The 18,992-nt window shown below is 43.1% G+C and overlaps 1 protein-coding gene across 1 annotated transcript in view; it reads left to right on the plus strand.

Moving 5' to 3' along the window:
- The first annotated feature begins 983 nt into the window (after nucleotides 1-983).
- CD164L2 (CD164 molecule like 2) overlaps nucleotides 984-18,992 on the plus strand; it is a 94,253-nt gene continuing 76,244 nt past the window's right edge. The window contains exon 1 of the mRNA XM_075198126.1: nucleotides 984-1,069. Within this exon, the coding sequence (XP_075054227.1) occupies nucleotides 1,003-1,069 (67 nt within the window). The 5' untranslated portion in view covers nucleotides 984-1,002. The remainder of the gene's footprint in view (nucleotides 1,070-18,992) is intronic.

The raw sequence follows: 18,992 nt of genomic DNA on the forward strand, positions 1-18,992 counted from the left end.
AATGCCAGTGGAAGTTCGGAACTCTTTAGCTATGGAAACAGCAGAGCGTTGGGGAGTTTTACGAACCATGCGCCTTAGCAGTTGGGATTTTACGTAGTCTTCTGTTTTTACGTAGTCTTCTGAGTTCCTGTTGTTCCTAAACGCTTCCACTTTCTAATAATATCACTTACAGTTGACAGTGGAATACTCAGCAGGGATGAAATTTCACAAACCATCATATTGCAAAGGTGACATCTTATCACAGTACCACGATTGAAGTCACTGAGCTCTTCAAAACGACCCATTTTGTATCACAAATGTTTGCAAATGGAGACTGCGTGCCTGATTTTATACACATACTTTTGTCTATATAGTGTATCTCTGATATCTACTGCTTAAGGCTGACCCATTTCACTTAGGAGATATTTGTCTGCTCCCAAACTTATCACTGACTTTTTCTTGAATTAACCTGGGTCCAATGATATAAAAGAAATATTTTACCTCGATGCATTGGCATACTTGCACACTCATTTTAAAACAATTTCCAGGTACACTTTATGCTGAGTAGGTGAATCTAAATACTACATACGCAGTACTGTCTAGACAGATCTTGGCAGACTATAATCCTCATAATGACATGTTTATTCAATCTGGTTTCTAATGTAAATTATGTATTTTAAATTACTGAAATTAACTTCTAAAGCTTAGAGAATGCGAACAGATGCTGAGAACACCATCCAATATGCAGAATGAGAAGACCTCGAGCCCCTGTTCATTAAAAAAAGCAATACATTTAGAAGCAGATAACAACCAACTAGATGGAAGAAGTCAGCTTGATGCTTATAAATGTACCATAATAATAAAATATATAAGGCCTCACTTACAGTTGGACACCTTTTGCATACAAGTAAAAATGTATGTGCACCATAGGACACAAATAACCCCTTTCCATGTCCCACCAAAACCACTCCTAGTTCCACCCACTCTCAACACACAGATCCTCCCAAACTATGACCTGTGATAATGAGATCATACTCCTTTGAGAGTATAGAAACTGGGACAGAGCCATCCAAACTGGAACTGACGGGAGGTATGAAAGAGGTCACTATTTTATGATGGGGAGGTGTGTGGGGGGCTGTTACATTAATGTACAGCGTACTTTATGCCTAATTCTTTTTTTTTTTGCTTTGTTCAGAAGTCAAGCATGTAGAAACCCAACCTATAGAAATCCTGTGTTTGCACATGGAAATTCTTAACACTTCATCAGACTAGTCTACATATGCATGACCTGCCTTGATGTTTCGCACATGTGCAGTTCAAAGGTTTTCCGTTCCACTGCTTTAAAAAATGTTAACAGTTAAATAAAATGTATTACATAAAGATATAGTGGTAGATATATTATATATGCCATTTTCCTCTCCCCTCCCTCCCCCTGAAAATTAAATATAATTTTGAGCAGTGGCCCTGCTTATTTTAAACAGATCGGCGCTGAAAAAGATAATTATTTAATGACATCATTAAGTCAAACTGGTCAGGGATCACAAGGGAACTTCAGGAATTCGTATATGAGAAGAAATATTATATATGCTGTATTATATCAAGTATAATAGTGAATGTGCTTTTCGCTATCAAAATAAATGTTAACAAACTATTTGTATGCCTATGACCTGGTTGCGTGTATGCGTGTGTGGGTGTATCTATGCCTGTCATAAACATGGCACATATACTACAGTTGGGATAAAAGGGTGTACAGTAGAGGGTGCATTTTTAGCCAACGTTATTGTGGGAATATTGTGAAATTACAGAACAAGCAAGATGCACAGAGAAAAAAAGCCTTTTTTTTCAGCAATACTTCTTGATAGGCGATGCCTTTAAAAACTACTGGTGTGCATAGGTGGATGGGGAGATGACAAGTAAGCCAAAAATCAGGTTTAACAGGTTTTCAGAGGTTAATAAGTGGTTATCAGAATTGTTAAAGTTTAAAAAGGAGCAGGACCTTGTATTGCAACGCCTAAGTGGATAAACAAGTTATACAAATGATTCCTGATAGAGACAGAGCCATACTAGTCCACAAAATTACAATGTAGTTCAGCAGGATAGGCTGCCCAGGGTTTCATCATTTGTAATTTATATCTTTTTTTTCTAGGCAGCAAACAAAATTTAATGTTACAGAGTTCACCTGCTATTATCATTTATTTATATAGTTTCAATGAATTTTGCAGCATTTTACAGAGAATGTTTTAATGAGTCACACCGGTCCCTGCCCCAAGTGGCAATACTTAATTGATATTTCCATTTGGACTTTTAGTGGAAAGAAGATTCACATTTGATTTTACAGAGGTAAACAAAAGATGTGCAGGTGTTTGTATTTAATTACATTTTAAATAGAGAATGCAAATGTCACATTTATTAATAAACTACCGATATTCTCTCTTGTGTATATGTTACTGAATTACATTATTATACTGTGTACTAATAGAGTTTGTCTAGCACCAGTGTCGGACTGGGGCATAAACGGTCCACCGGGGAAACCAATGACTGGAGTTCACCTAATACCATGTAACGATGCAAAGGGGGTGTAGGGGAGCCTGGTGCACTTAAGACATTTATTATCATTTTAAACAAATTTTAGACTAATACACAGGCAAAACTGTGTGCACTACTGTTAGATGCACGCAGTTCTGTCTTCACGAGCAGTACTGTGTGAAGCGGGACATACCTCCCAACTGTCCTTGTAGTCGGACCAAATCCTGACTAAACGTGACAGTCACCCAAATTTGGGACTGCTCCACCAGATTCAGAACAGTTGGCAGACTATCCTGCTCTCTCCTACCTATTCTGTTACTTTCACCACCTGTGGCTGCTGGTGTCTTTAGATCAGTTGCTGCTTGTCTGGATCCTTGGAGGCCATATTGGGGGGAAAAATGGGTACATTAAATCAACAACACCCACATTTAATAATTAGGCCTCTCTCCAACCCCAACATTAAAGTAATAGTACTCACATTTGAGCAATAATTAAATTAATAGTATTCCCATTTAATAAATAAACCTATTACCCTCCCCCCAGACAGCCTCAGCAATAAATTAATAGCATTTATGTTTAATACAACCATTTCCCACAACCATTCCTGGCATTACATAATATTCACATTTAATAGATAGCCCTCCTCCCCACACTCAGTCCCACATTCAATTATAGACCCAAACCACGCAGCATTAAATTAACGGTCCTGTCACCCCATCTTAATTTAATAAGCCCCACCAATAAATTAAATTGCCCTACTATCACCCCACAAATAAAATAGCATCCATTAAATAACACAGGTCTGCGGAAAAAAAAATTTGGACAGCTGTTTTGGTTTAGTTGACTAATTCTTATGTTTTTTGGTGCGCTGAATCCAAAAATGACAGCCATTTTGTCCTGGGACGTCAGGTTTTCGAAGAAACGGGTGGTCATTGTTTAAAAAAATCTCTTAACGCAAATATTTTATTTACATGAAAAATATTAACTCATTTGCACAGGTGACGACAAAATTAACACCACGCTCAAGTAGATTGCTTGTGAAATCGTCTTTTTTTTAAACTCTAAACTTCTTTTTGAGCTTTTCCTCTTGTAGGTGCCTTCCGGAAGATCCCTGTACAACATCCAGCAGTAGTCAGCCATCATCGTAACCAGGGCCGGATTTACCGCTAGGCAACCTAGGCACCTGCCTAGGGCCTAGCGGCTCTCGGGGGGCACAGTTAGGGGGGACGAGTCGCGGCAACACCTCCCCCCTCCCGCGACTCGTGCGGGGGGGGGGGGGTGCTGCGAATCGGGGGAGGGGGGGTCGGGTGCCGCCAGTCGGGGGAGGGGCCACATGGGGCTAGTGTGGTGGCTGGTCTCCTCCCTCCCTCCTCTGTGTGGCCTGCTGTGTGTCACCAAACCGATATCTTACCTAGGGCCCCATGAGGTGTAAATCTGGCTCTGATCGTAACACTCCATTTCCCTTGATATCTTCTTTCCATTTCTTTTGTATCTTGATGGAAACGTTCTCCCTGCTCTTCACTCACTGCTCCCAAATTTTCAGGAAAATAGTCAAGGTGTGAGTTGAGAAAATGGACTTTTAAGCTCATGGAGCAACCAAACTTGTGGAACGCTTCAACATTGTTTCCACCATTTCCTTGTAATTTGAGTCCTTTTGGTTTCCCAAAAATTTTTCTATGACCACAGTAAAAGCAACCCATGCTTCTTTTTGAGTTGGAGTCATTGAACTGATGAAGTCTTTGTCGGCTATGAGTTTTCTAATATCCGGGCCAACAGAAACCCCCTCTTTCAGTTTTGCCTCCATTAAACCTGGAAACATGGATCCCAAGTACTTGAAGCATCCACTATCTTTGGGAAGTGCCTTAACAAATTGCTTCATTAATCCTAATTTTATATGGAGTGGTGGTAATAAAACCTTCTCAGGGGGTACCAATGTATCTCTGAGAACATTCTTTTCACCAACAACTAGACTTCTTGGTGGCCAATTTTTTTGCTTCCAGTGATTTTGTCGGTCTCTACTGTCCCATAAACATAGAAAACAAGGGTATTTGGTGTACCCAGCCTGTTGTCCCAGCAGCATACACAATACTTTTAAATCCCCACATACCAACCAGTTTTGGTTTCTGTAGTTTTTGCTGCTTTTTCACCATGAACTCTCCACATATGAAACAGAAACTGTTAGGCGAATTTATACACTTTCTTAGAGGCACTAATTTTGAACCACACAGACAATAGCAGGATGACGACTGAAATGAAATACAAGATTGTGGAGGAATCAGAGAACAAGTTAATGCATGAAAGAACATGTCCGGGCAGGCCCTAGCAAGCACACTCAACAATGCAGTGATCACCATCAGGACCAATTAACATGTATTTTCATGTTTTTGGGAGCACTGGCAGTGAAAATAAATTTGTTTTTCCATGTTCAGTTTTTTTTCCCCAAGTATTATGAATTTGAAATTTAGCGATTTCCAGCTACCTGTTTGACCAAGGCACATTTCGATTGTGAAAAAACCTGACGTCCCAGGAAAATACGGTGGTCATTTTCGAATTCAGCGCACCAAAAAACATAAGAATCAGGTAAAATTATGAAAACAGCTTTTTGGTTGCAGACCTGTGTAATTAGCCCCCTTCTAAACTCCACCATTAAATTAATAGCCTACCTTTCACCCATGTTCTATTAAGATAGACCCCCCATTCCCTGACACATAATAGCAGCCCCCCTCCCTATAGTGTTCTCTGTGCAGCCCCCCTCCCTATAGTGTACTCTGTGCAGCCCCCTTCCCTATAGTTTAGCATAGGCAATTCCCCCTCACTATAAATTAGCATAGGCATCCACCCCCTCCCTATAGTCTAGCATAGGCAGCCCCCTATAGTTTAGTACAGATAAGCACCACGCTATGGATTAGTATAGGCAGCCCCCCAATCAGGGCCACCTTAACAACGTTATGGGCCCGCGGGCAATGCAGTGCACCGGGGCCCTATATATATATATATATATGTATATATATATATATATATATATATATATATATATATGTGTAAAAAAAGTGATTTTATATATATATATATATATATATATATATATAATATATAAATGCTTAGTGGCGTCTGTGTGTGGAAAAAAAAAACAAGTTGCAGCGCCACCTGCTGGGCAGAGTTATACACTGACCTACTAAATTCTTAGTGTGTGTGGGGAAAAAAATTCAAAAAGGGCTGAAATTTGGTAGGGCTCAAACTCATTTTCGTGAGGTAATTTTACATCATGAACACACATGTGTAGAGGCGTGCGTTAGTGTGTGTGTGTGTGTGTGTGTGTGTGTGGAAAAAACTATTTTCTCAGAAAGGGCTCATCCAATTGACCTGAAATTTGGTATACTGACATTATTTGACAAAAAAATTAGAATAGTCAAGTCAGTTAACTTCCATCATCCCCCCTTCTTCCCGTGGGAGGGGTAGTAAAGGCTAAATTTACGAGTTGAGGGGTCAAACTCATTTTCGTGAGGTAATTTTACCTCATGAACACACATTAAAAAGGGCGCTTGCGTCGGGAAGTAACGATCTTCCCCTGAGGAGGCCTGGGCTAGGCCCAAATGCATGACAAAAACCTTTTTAAGACCTTAAGTATCTTGATTTGACTAGAATGCATGAGTATCATGCACGGGTTAACTTATATATATATATATATATATATATATATATAAAATCACTTTTTTTTTTACATATATATATATTGGGTCCCCCTTAACCTACCTTAAGTCCGATCCCCTTCCCTTCTTTTTTCCGTGTTGAGTCTCTCTGTTCTGCGCTCCTCCGTGCTGTACTCGCAGTGAATGTCGGGCGTGATGTCACACCCAACATTCACTTCGAAGCACTGCACGGAAGAGGGGACCAGGGAGGGAGCCGGATTGCCACCTGACCACCTGATCTGACCAGTCAGGTGACCGCAAAAGGTAAGTTGTTTTTTTTAACACAGGATTTTTTTTTTTTTACAGCAGTCTTGTCTTGCTGTCTTGGGCCACCTTTCCCGCTGGGCCCCCGGGCACCTGTCCATCGTGCCCAGTTGGAAAGACGGCCCTGCCCCCAATAGTTTAGTATAGTCAGCCCCCCCTATAGTTTAGTAGAGTCAGCCCCCCCATAGTTTAGTATAGATATGCAGCCCCCTATAGTTTAGTATAGCCCCCTGCCCTAGAGTTTAGTATAGATTGGCAGCCCCCCCTATAGTTTAGTATAGACCCCCTTCCCTATAGTTTAGTATGGATAGGATAGGCAGCCCTCCCCTCACTTACCTGTAGTTGCTCTGGTCGGCGTCGCTCCTCACATCAGGCAGACAGGAAGTGAAGTGAGACATCTTGTCTGCCGCACAGAACTTTGGGACCCCCTACAGCAACAGGCAGCATAGCGATTGGCTACCTGTTGCTGTCCCACTGGCCACCAATTTTATTGAGCATTTTCTTCACTCCCCCTCTCCATGGCCACGATCACTCTGCGCTGGGGCACCCGCGATCCCGCTGCCCCCGCACCCGCGATCGTGAAAAAAAGAAAATCGTTAGGGCGGGCAGTAAATAAGCACCACATATTCACACTTGTCCTGCAAGATATTTAGGATAATTAGAGAAGGGAAGTTTGTGGATATTTTTAAGTCGACCAGACAAGCTGTACGGGTAAAGGAGGAGGGCAGTAGCCATGACAGTTAAACAAGAAAAATATCCATAAGGATTCTGTAAATGGATTTTAGTTTATTTCAGCAACGTATTAGAACAGTCTGTGAATCAGGTAGGATATATGGAACTATAGTAAACTCTCAGTCATTCTATGAGTTTTTGGGATGGGCACAATATCAAAAAGTATTTAGGAAAAAGATGATGGGGAATAAAGTGCAGAGTTTTGGGTATATGAGGCCATATCATTGTTCGTGGGGTTAACAAAAAACTTTAATCAAGGTTGAGTGTATGAGTCTTTACCGGTGCAGCAGAATCTGTGGTTATGGAGCTTACATGGGTGCAAGGTGGCGTGCAGGGACATGGCCAACAGATTGGTTGTTGTTGGGCCTGACCTCGCCTTGTTAGAATTATTTATTTTCAATAATAGCAGTTGTTGAGCTGTGGGTGAAGAAGTGATGGTTTATGGTCAGACATTCAGAGCATGCTTAATGCCATTAACAATATTTCTTCAGTGGCTCTGACAGTGATTAATCTTCTGAGGAGCTTGTGATATATACAAAATAACATCGGCTTTAAGACCAGCAACGGGCTAGGGGATGAGAACACATTGGCTGAAGCCTTTTCTAGGAGTGTATGTGATATGTTCTTTAGGGTAACCTCTAGAGTGGAACAAGTTGATTTTGAATGTCCTATTAAACTCTGGCAACTAAAGCCAAAACTAGAGAAGTCCATCAAGATATTGCTTGTTGCTAGTATGTTGATGGCTTACAAGAGGATGTGAAAATGGTGTTAAGTTTTCAAGGTTGGGCAAAGACAGAGTACTGCCAAGCATTATGGAGCTACCTAGCTGAAAACTACCTAGAAGGACACAGCTTTGAAAAGTAAGGTAACTATAATATTGGTTGCTATATCATATTTCATAGGGTTAATAAACAAACTGACAGCAAGGTTTGCAATATAGTGGTTGATAAATGGTTCGGCAATGATCCATATGCCTAAGTATGATACAATAGAACTGATAGATTGGCAAAGGCTGGTTTAATGGTTAAACCATTAGTCCAAGTTTGCAATCGCAGTTATGAGCAGATATTCATCAAAACTGTGTTCATATTAAGGTGTATTCATTTTGCTAAACTAATACCAGCAAACATGCATGCGTGATAGTGTAGCAAGGCATTGCTGTGCTGCATGCACAAGTTGAAGATGGATCAGAAAGCAAAAGGGTTAGGAGAAACCAAAAATAAATGGTCTGATGAGCTATGTGCAGTCTCCATTTTATTGTAGTAGAAGTAATTTAGTCAGTTGGAATCAATGACAATCTAGGGCACAGGTTTAGGATGCACCTACTATGGTTGGCAGATCATGGTATCTCAAACCTATGGCTGTCTCATGTCTAGTTAAGCAAGGAAGAGATACCAGTTGGATGGATCCAGCTTTGCTTTAAATTGGGGTCATTGACTGTGCAGCTGGGGATCCAGTGGTATGGAAGTAGTCATGTCAAGATGCAGTGATAGGGAGGGGCTCTTTTCAGTATGTGTTAGGTTTATAAATATGTTAAATAAATGTGGCTTTAACCACTTAACATCATAATTGTGTGTTGTATATTTATTTTTGGGGGATTATGGTAGGGCATCCCCATCTCAATGGAGTTTCATCCCTATTTAGCTAATATTGACAGCTATGGAGGATGTATTGTAGAGACTATAAACAACCATAAAATGAGAGGCAAAAGACCCGATTCAAATCGCAATGTAAATTGCACGTAATTTGCGTTTTAAAAAAGAGCATGGAACGTGAGTGTAGTTCCGAGCTTATTCAAAATAAAGAGGATCTCAAGATGCATTTGTATTTGAGTTTGGGTGTAAGTACGCTGTGCCTAAACAGTACTTCCCGTATGTAGAGAGACAGACTAGAGGGAAGTATACACAGAAGCATATGTGCAATATAAGGTCACATCAGAACGCATACAAAAACATTCTATTATAAAATAAATGAACAATTCTAAACAGTCTGATCAATAATAAAAATACAGTTGATAAAATATATTTTTTTACATTAAATACATAAATCGAGATGTCATTAATGCGTACTGTACATACAAGGCGTTTTTATGGTCTATCTTACTTGCATGCATATGTTCTGTGATAGCTAGAGTCACTCATATGTGTACTTTACCAAAGATATATGTCGTGCTAGTTAATATCAGTAACCACTTATACCTGCCCTTTAGGTGGTGCAAATGATAAGTCTCAAACTCAAGAGAATCCCAGTGCTTGAATCATCCGCATCTATATCTGCACACCATTACTGTTACCCCATAAGTGTCATTTACATTCGGACATGTGTGGTGGTCGAGTACTGATGGGAAATCCTTCCCTTACCTTGTCTCCCACATACGAGTCAGGTTCTTTTCTCTTTTGGATATCCGGTGGTCAGGAGATAAATACTTCAATGAAAGGGACAAAGATTGGTCAAACAACTTGATTTTATTGAGAATGCGGTAAGGATAGTTTTGGTAAGCCACTGCGCCACTGACCCCTTCAGCTCAATAGTAATGACAAAATAATGTGTCTGATCAGCATAGAGCACAATAGCATTTAACATATAACATACACCTGGTGAGTATAAGGCAGAATAACGATAACATCTTCAATACACATTGTCTAATAAGGCACACTGGTAATCACAGTTACTACTTTCATGTTAACAATATCTGACTGGTGATGATGCAATAACCATCAATAATAACCCATCAAGACTCTTACGGTCACTACCGCGCCCACTAGAGGGCTACTTCTTATTCAGGTGTTTGGGGTACCGTGCTATTCCCTATGGGTCAGGCGTCCCACTTTTAGCATCTACTGCTGAGTTAACTTGAATTGCAGCGGTACCACTAACACTGAATGTCACACCTTCAATATTAATAAATCAATTCTTAAGTAAATCACATAACATTAACATCATCTAAAACATTTGGTGCACCAATATTATCCCTGGTAACGTTACCATATTTTCCACTCAGTCCTGGGCTGACCTGTGCACAGGAATTTGGGTAGTGTTCCAATGTCCTGCAGAGGTTTCCATCAAGGGTTAAGTATTATAGTAGAAAGCAGGGCTGTTGCTCATTTCAGCCACAAGATGGCGCTGTTCTCTCAACAGTCAATGAATATCAGCACATGTGCTCTGCAGCAGGGTATAATTATTATTATTATCATTTATTTGTTAGGCGCCACAAGATTTCTGCAGCGCCGTACACAAAGCAAACAGTAGACTATACAGGGTATAACAGTACAGAACAATAAACAAAAATACCAATGCTTCAGAAACTCCAGTTAGGTCAATGCAGTAGAGGCGGAGTAGAAGAACAGGTGTGGAGACAAGAGGGAAGAAGGCCCTGCTCATTCGAGCTTACATCCTAAGGGTGGGTGAACGAAACAGACACAATTGGAGGAAGTTGAAGTGTGGGGAGAGGGACCGGGAGGAGAGAGGGTAGAAAGTTTGGAGGAGATGCGGGTTAGGTAGAAGGTTGGTAGGCTTTAAGGAACAGGTGAGTTTTGAGTGCTAGTTTGAAGGAGCACAGATTAGGAGAGAGACGGATGGAGCGAGGGAGGTCGTTCCAGTGGAGGGGGGCGGCATGGGAGAAGTCTTGGATTCTGGAGTGGGAAGTGGTGATAAGAGTGGAGGAGAGGCGGCGGTCATTAGCTGAGCGTAGGGAGCGGGCAGGAGTGTGAATGGAGATGAGGTTAGAGATGTAAGGGGCCGTAGACTGAGAGAGAGCCTTGTACATGGTGGTAAGGAGTTTGAAAAGGATTCTGTAGGGGAAAGGGAGCCAGTGTAAGGCAAGGCAGAGAGGGGAGGCAGAGGAGGAGCGGCGTGAAAGGAAGATGAGTCTTGCAGCCGCATTGAGTATAGAGCGGAGGGGTGCGAGGTGGGAGTGGGGGAGGCCAGTAAGGAGGATGTTGCAGTAATCAAGGCGGGAGATGATGAGTGCGTGTATGATAGTTTTGGTGGCTTCCTGAGAGAGGAAGGGACGGATGCGGTCAATGTTGCGGAGTTGGAAGCGACAGGCTTGGGCGAGGGATTGAATGTGGGGGGCAAAAGAGAGAGAGGAGTCAAGAGTGACCCCAAGGCAGTGGAGTTGGCCGACAGAGGAGATGGTGGAGTTGTTAACAACGATAGAGAGGTCATGGTGGGAAGGGAGTCGAGGCGGGGGAAAGACAATGAGTTCAGTTTTAGAGATGTTAATTTTGAGAAAGCGCGAGGACATCCAGGAGGTGATGGCTGAGAGGCAGTCAAATACACGAGAGAGGAGGGAGGAGGAAAGATCAGGAGAAGATATGTAGAGTTGAATGTCATCAGCATAGAGGTGATACTGAAGACCGAAAGAGGAGATGAGAGCGCCAAGGGAGGAAGTGTAGATCGAAAATAGTAGAGGGCCCAGAACAGAGCCTTGAGGGAGGGGGTGGAGGAAGAACCAGACGTGGATACAGAGAAAGAGCGGTTAGCAAGGTATGAGGTGAACCAGGCATGGACCGAACCGGAAAGGCCGAGAGAGAGAAGAGTTTGCAGCAGGAGGGGGTGGTCTACAGTGTCAAAGGCCGCGGAGAGATCGAGGAGGATGAGTAGGGAGAAGTGACCCTTGGCTTTGGCTGATAGGAGATCATTGGTAACTTTGGCCAAGGCAGTTTCAGTGGAGTGGAGGGGGCGATAGCCAGATTGGAGGGGGTCAAGGAGGGAGTTGACCGAGAGGTGTCTGGTGAGGCGGCTGCAGACAATCCGCTCGAGTAATTTGGAGGCATAGGGGAGAAGAGAGATAGGGCGATAACTCGCAAGGGAGGTGGAGTCAAGATTGGCTTTCTTGAGGATAGGAGAGATGAGAGCGTGTTTGAATGAAGAGGGGACTGTGCCAGAGGAGAGTGATAAGTTGAAAAAGTGAGCCAGGTGGGAGCAAGCAGTAGGAGTAAGAGAGCGAAGGAGGTGAGAGGGGATTGGATCAAGAGGACAGGTAGTGGGTGGAGAGGAAAGAATAAGGGAGCGAACTTCATCACCAGATGTAGGGGTGAAGGAGCACCAGAGCTGATTAATAGAGGGCGGTGAAGCGATGGTGGTGGCGGGAGAGGGATTGGAGGAGGAAATGTTCAGTCTGATGGCCTCAATTTTGGAAGAGAAAAAGGTGGAGAAGTCAGAGGCAGAGAGGGAAGGTGGGAGAGGGGGAGGGGGGGGGAGAGAGGATGGAGTTGAAGGTGGCAAAGAGGCGACGGGGATTGGAGGACTGAGAAGAAATGAGGGACTTGAAGTAGGACTGTTTAGCAAGGGACAGGGCAGAGCAGAAAGAGGCGAGCATAAATTTAAAGTGGAGGAAGTCAGCCTCCAGATATCAGCACACACACACACACACACAGGATATAGCTGAAACGACCGTCTTAATTGTTTCCTGCAGCCTGTGTATAGGTATGATCTGGGGAAAAAGCTATTACTGTTACTCCCCCAGCCAATCAGTGCCTTCATCCTCCTCCTGTCAATCACTCCTGGGCACAAGTTTTCAGGAGCACAATTAACCCCTTGTAGCCCTGCATTTTAAAAGCGTTTATGCACTCCTCTGTGCTGTTCAACAGGGCTTTGGGGTACCACATTTACCCCCGCTTTTTCAGGTGCGTGTCCTCACGCATTAAGACATAAAGGTGGTTGTTCTTTATCAACTCAAATCACACATCTACAACAGTTATAATGGCAAACATTTTCAATGACAGCAGTTTTAATATACATTATATACAACAGTTTCAGTAGATCTCTAATCCTGATACCGCCAATAGTAGCTCGAAAGGGTCAGTGGGCAGCTGAGGCAAAGTCCCTTCGCCATCGTCTGGCTCTTCGTCCCAGTCATCCCTTGATGTTTCTTCTGGCCCTTGGTCTGGCCTGGGGCGGAGCTTGATATGGGTTCGGCCGTAATCACATACGGGTTCAACTTCCACTTGAGATCAAGCTTACTCCGTGGTCGATTATTCTTTTTGAGGACGATGCTCCTTTCTGGCAGCCGACAGGCCTGCGCATCCCGGTCGTAGTCTTTCTTCTGCCGTTTGTAGAAGAACGGAGGAGGGCGCCTGCGCTGAACAGGTCTCTGCTGAGGGGACACTTCCTCTGCTCTCACTCCCTCGCTCACTTGCTCTGCACTTACTTCTCCACCAGATTCTGCAGCATTCTCTCCTCTTGGCCGGTAGAAACCTTCGTTGGTAGGGTGCAAATCTGCTTCCTTTTACTGGTACACCACCAGGGCCAGTCACTTCTGCTGCCTCGGCACCCTTCTCTCCCTCCACAACATCAAATTCCACAGTCTCCCCGTCTCCAACACTGCGCAGAAACTTTCATGGGTTATTTCGCTTTATTGCTGTCTGGTGGACAAAGACATCTTCTTTGGTGTCATTTCTGTTGATGAAGCCATATCCATTCCGCACATTAAACCACTTGACAGTGCCCAAAAGCTTTACATGGGGACCAGCGGACTTTTGATGACCTTGTAGGAGCCGAACAGCATGTTGAAAGGCCTGATGACCGGGGGACGCCGCATGGGTTAATTTACCCTTCAAAGTTGGCATTAGCTCATCCGGGCATCTTTGCAGCACATTCATCCCCAGGATGATGGGGGCTATGTTCCCTTCACAGGGGGCGGTGACGAGACAGCCTTGTCTTGGAAACAAGGTCGCTCCGATCTGGATGTCTGCTTCCCAATACCCTTCACACGTAATCTCGAGGCCTTTACTGGTGGTCAGCCGCAGCCAGGTTGGGGGTGGTGATAACAGCTGCTCTTTGCCCCAATACTTGTGGAATGTAGGTAGCCGGATGGTCGTAATCTGCGACCCCGTGTCAAGCATAGCCAGGGTCTCCACTCCATTAATTGTAACGGGTAACGTGGGACATTGTCCGATGAACTGGGGCCTCCAGTTTTCTGGATCCGGATCTATCCCCGGGGCTCACCCCGAGATTCGGCCCTCAATCTCGGGGTGTCGGAGTTTAAATGTTCGTTTTGGTCGCAGTTTCGTTCTATGTGTCCTATCCCATGGCACCGGCGGCATATCGGGCGCCCTTGACTATCGAATTGGTTGGGCGATCGCTGTACATACTCGCGAGGTGGTTCCCACCTGCCTCGGGCTGGTCTTTGTCTTTCGGGCCTCCACTCTGGTTTCCCGTAGGTGGGTGCCGCTGAATTTCTGCCATTCCGACGGCCAGCTCCTCCATTTGCTCTTTGAGCGTTTGCATTGGGTCTCCGGTGGGATACTGACTGCTCTGTATTACCGATTCTTGGGCCCGTATTGATTTTTCTGTGCTGCTTGCCATGGCCCCCCTCGAGCTTGCGCTTTCTCTGAAGCCCACCAATTCTGGGTATTCTTCCTCCCTTCTCCGTTGGTTACCGACAATGGCGATGGCGGTCTCTTTAAACTCTAGGAAGGTTTTGCCTGGCATCTGTGCCTTCATCAGTCGTAGCTGAATCTTAATGCTTTCTTGGGCGACTCCTTCTACGAATTGTACGGTCAGGGCTTCGTCCGCGTTTCGTACTTCCTCTTTGTCCACTGCCTGAATGGCTCTTAGCATCTCTTGTAGGCTCAGGGCATAGTCCCGCAGTGTCTCGTTCGGTTGTTGCTTGCGAGCATATAGTTTCATCTTCAGCTCCGGAAGAGTTCTTGTCTCAAACGTTGTGGAATTTTTTTTTAAAACTTGTGCCGCTTCTTTCTTGTCGTCCCTTGGCCATGAGATTACTTCTCTGAGCGCCGACCCTGTGAGTTGCCCTATTAAGATCTCCACTTTCTGCTGTTTATTCAACGGGTATAGCCGGAACATGGATTCCAGTTTGTTCTTGAATTCTGTGAATGAAGTCGTCTGTAGCTTGTCGTCGTCTCCGCTGTACTTCGGGAGCCATGGGGCCCCGAAAATAGTACGGTTGGGTTATGGGCATATTTGGTGTTGCTGCTGGGGCGGCCTGTTCTGGGTTTTGTGGCCCTGCCGGTTGCTGATCCATTTTTCACTGAGGGTATTACTCTCCTGATGCACTCGGATCCTGTTCGGTTTGACGCCAAATTTTATGTGGTGGTCGAGTACTGATGGGAAATCCTTCCCTTACCTTGTCTCCCACATACGAGTCAGGTTCTTTTCTCTTTTGGATATCTGTGGTCAGAAGATAAATACTTTAATGAAAGGGACAAAGATTGGTCAAACAACTTGATTTTATTGAGAATGCGGTAAGGATAGTTTTGGTAAGCCACCGCGCCACTGACCCTTTCAGCTCAATAGTAATGACAAAATAATGCATCTGATCAGCATAGAGCACAATAGCATTTAACATATAACATACACCTGGTGAGTATAAGGCAGAATAACGATAACATCTTCAATACACATTGTCTAATAAGGCACACTGGTAATCACAGTTACTACTTTCATGTTAACAATATCTGACTGGTGATGATGCAATAACCATCAATAATAACCCATCAAGACTCTTACGGTCACTACCGCGCCCACTAGAGGGCTACTTCTTATTCAGGTGTTTGGGGTACCGTGCTATTCCCTATGGGTCAGGCGCCCCACTTTTAGCATCTACTGCTGAGTTTACTTGAATTGCAGCGGTACCACTAACACTGAATGTCACACCTTCAATATTAACAAATAAATTCTTAGGTAAATCACATAACATTAACATCATCTAAAACATTTGGTGCACCAATATTATCCCCGGTAACGTTACCATATTTTACACTCAGTCCTGGGCTGACCTGTGCACAGGAATTTGGGTAGTGTTCCAATGTCCTGCAGAGGTTTCCATCAAGGGTTAAGTATTATAGTAGAAAGCAGGGCTGTTGCTCATTTCAGCCACAAGATGGCGCTGTTCTCTCAACAGTCAATGAATATCAGCACATGTGCTCTGCAGCAGTGTATAATGTCCAGATATCAGCACACACACACACACACACACACACACACACACACACACACACACACACACACACACACACACACACACACACACACACACACACACACACACACACACACACACACACACACAGGATATAGCTGAAACGACCGTCTTAATTGCAATGTCAGTTTTGGATAGATTCTCTCATCACTCTTCCCTCTTAAACTGGGGTGTGTACAATACACTACAGGCTAAGTTTTACCTTGAAAAGAGTTCTGTAGTTAGTGAATACTGTCTTTGGCGCCCCACTGCGTGTCCCCAGCTGTTCTCCGTCCGCTTTGCTGGCAATGTCACAGTTCTGGCAGCAGCTTATCTTCTCTCTGCTCGGCTGCACATCCTCCCCCTTGTTCCTTCTACCATGCTGCTCTCTCTCTCCTCCTTCCTGCACAACCTCTTCCTGTTACTCCCCCAGCCAATCAGGGCCTTCATCCTCCTCCTGTCAATCACTCCTGGGCACAAGTTTTCAGGAGCACAATTAACCCCTTGTAGCCCTGCGTTTTAAAGCCGTTTATGCACTCCTCTGTGCTGTTCAACAGGGCTTTGGGGTACCACACATGAATCGCATGCAATTTTGCATGCATTGGCATATGGTCAGTTTCTGAACATACGCAGAGCTATTTCATGCAAGATACAGCGCTCAAAAGGACTTACGACCGAACATGAATCAGGTCCTGCATATACTGTACACATTGAGAGCATCTTGATTTATGTATTGAATGTATAAATATAATTTACATCCGAACATGAATCAAGCCCATAGTGTCTTTGATTTTTGGTTTTGTCTATGATCTCGACGTTGAGCTACGGCTTGCTGTTCATATTATTATGATATTGGAAACTCTGACACTACCATTGTTCAAGTTTAAGTCAGGTAGTTAACCAGGATCCACTCCAGCAATCAGTCAGTGTGCATTATTTGCTGAATTAGAAAGGGCACATTGATCCCATCATACATACCAGTCAATAGTAGTAGTATGCTATTGAATGAATTAAATTATTCTCCCCTCCACACTTAACTTTAAAGGAGTGTCAAATCCTCCCTCACTGCTAAAGTACATCAGTGTTTTTGATAGGGATTGGCAGCAGAACTTTGAATAAAGAAGGGTGTGTTTGTTGCCTCAGAGGTCAGCATTTCACAAGTTGTTAGTCGGTTGAAATGTGTTACTATAAATTTAGAACAAAGCATATCTAAGACAATTATTTACACTTGTATGACTCAGCAAGAAAAGATTACTTAGAAAATGCATTCTTTTCGAAATAAATCATGTTTCCCATATATTGTTTCCAATAACATACAGCCAACCTTTATATCTCTTGTTTATGGTACAAGTTAAATAAATACTATAGGTCATCTGATAATATTTGTTCTGCAAATTATATTGTGACTTCTATAAAATATAAGTTAATAATACATTCACTTGCCATAAACACAGAATTTAGAAAAAAAAATTGCAGATTAATGGTACAATATAGAGGCAGTTAGCAGAACATGACTAATGCATATGGGATGTCAGGGAGGGACTTTCCTTGAAAAATAATGATTGGCTATTGGTAGCTTTGGTGACACAAATATTTGCATTACATTACACAAAATAAACTTAGTAGTAAATATACAAACACAGATTTAGGGGCCTATTTAATAAAGTTACTTTACATGTCAATTCCCCGAAAATGGCTGTTTTTGGGGAATAGACGCAAATTGAAGTATTTAACTAATCTATCTATAGTGTATCGACATTTTTTTTCAAAATACATATCACTCCCTATAGATGTCTATGGGGACTGTTATGTACCGCAACTTAACAGCTTTTGAAAATGCTTTTTCACATATGGTAATGTACGCCAGCTCAGGCTGCTGTATATTACCGTTTCTGCTATTTTTCAGCACTGTTCAGCTCTGCTCCGAAGAGTGGAGCTTCACAGTGCATTGGTGGAGGGATCACATGATCCCTCCCTGTCACACACCGTTCCCTCTCCAGCAGTGAATTGCAGGGCAGTTTGTGCGCATGCCCAAGCTTTTTAGGCAGCACATACACACTGGAATTAGAAGAGGACCTCCGTGGATCTCAATCTTTTTTTGGAAGTGAAGAGGCAGTGGTAAGTTTTGCATTTCAAAGGAACAGCTGTGTTTCGGAACGACTGTTTCTGAGGAGTTTTTTTATATAAATATAAAAGATAATTCAATCCTTATCTATGCGATGAGAATTGAAAAATATCTTTCATACAATGCGGTCATTCTTAAGTATGCCCCTTATTCATAATGTCATGAAAAGAAATTCTATCTATGTGATCATAGTACAACTCAATGCCATTATTTATGGAAGGCTTAACACTAGATTTATAAAAACAATGCAACTTGGCTCTGAGGGAAAGCTGACACTTTTATTCAGGTATTAAACCAATATCCCTAGAAATAAGGCTTATTTACAAAGCTGCCAAACTGCAGCCCTGTAGCACAAATGCTGACCTGTGATATCATGAACCTATTTTTATATTCTATGAATTTACTCATGGTTTAGTACAGGTGTCTACAACTTTTTAATACCTAGTACCCACTTTTGTATCTTTGTTGATGGTACAATTTTCTTACCACCCACATATGCCTCAGTAACTCTATTTAGTGTAAGTACTAAGTAATTTTTAGAGGGGAGCGTTATTATATTTAACTATATAACATACTTACCTACTCCCTGAAACTTGTTTCCGGGAGAGGGGCATGACTGGAGGGCGTCATTTTGGCCCCGCCCCCGCAATGTAAATTACGTGTTTTTGCAGGGGGCGGTGCCAAAATGGCGCGATTCTCTGTGAATTACGGGATGCAGGAGAAATGCCAGCTCTCGCGGGACCCCGGGAGA

Source organism: Mixophyes fleayi, chromosome 2, assembly GCF_038048845.1.
Source record: "Mixophyes fleayi isolate aMixFle1 chromosome 2, aMixFle1.hap1, whole genome shotgun sequence".
NCBI lineage: Eukaryota > Metazoa > Chordata > Amphibia > Anura > Limnodynastidae > Mixophyes > Mixophyes fleayi.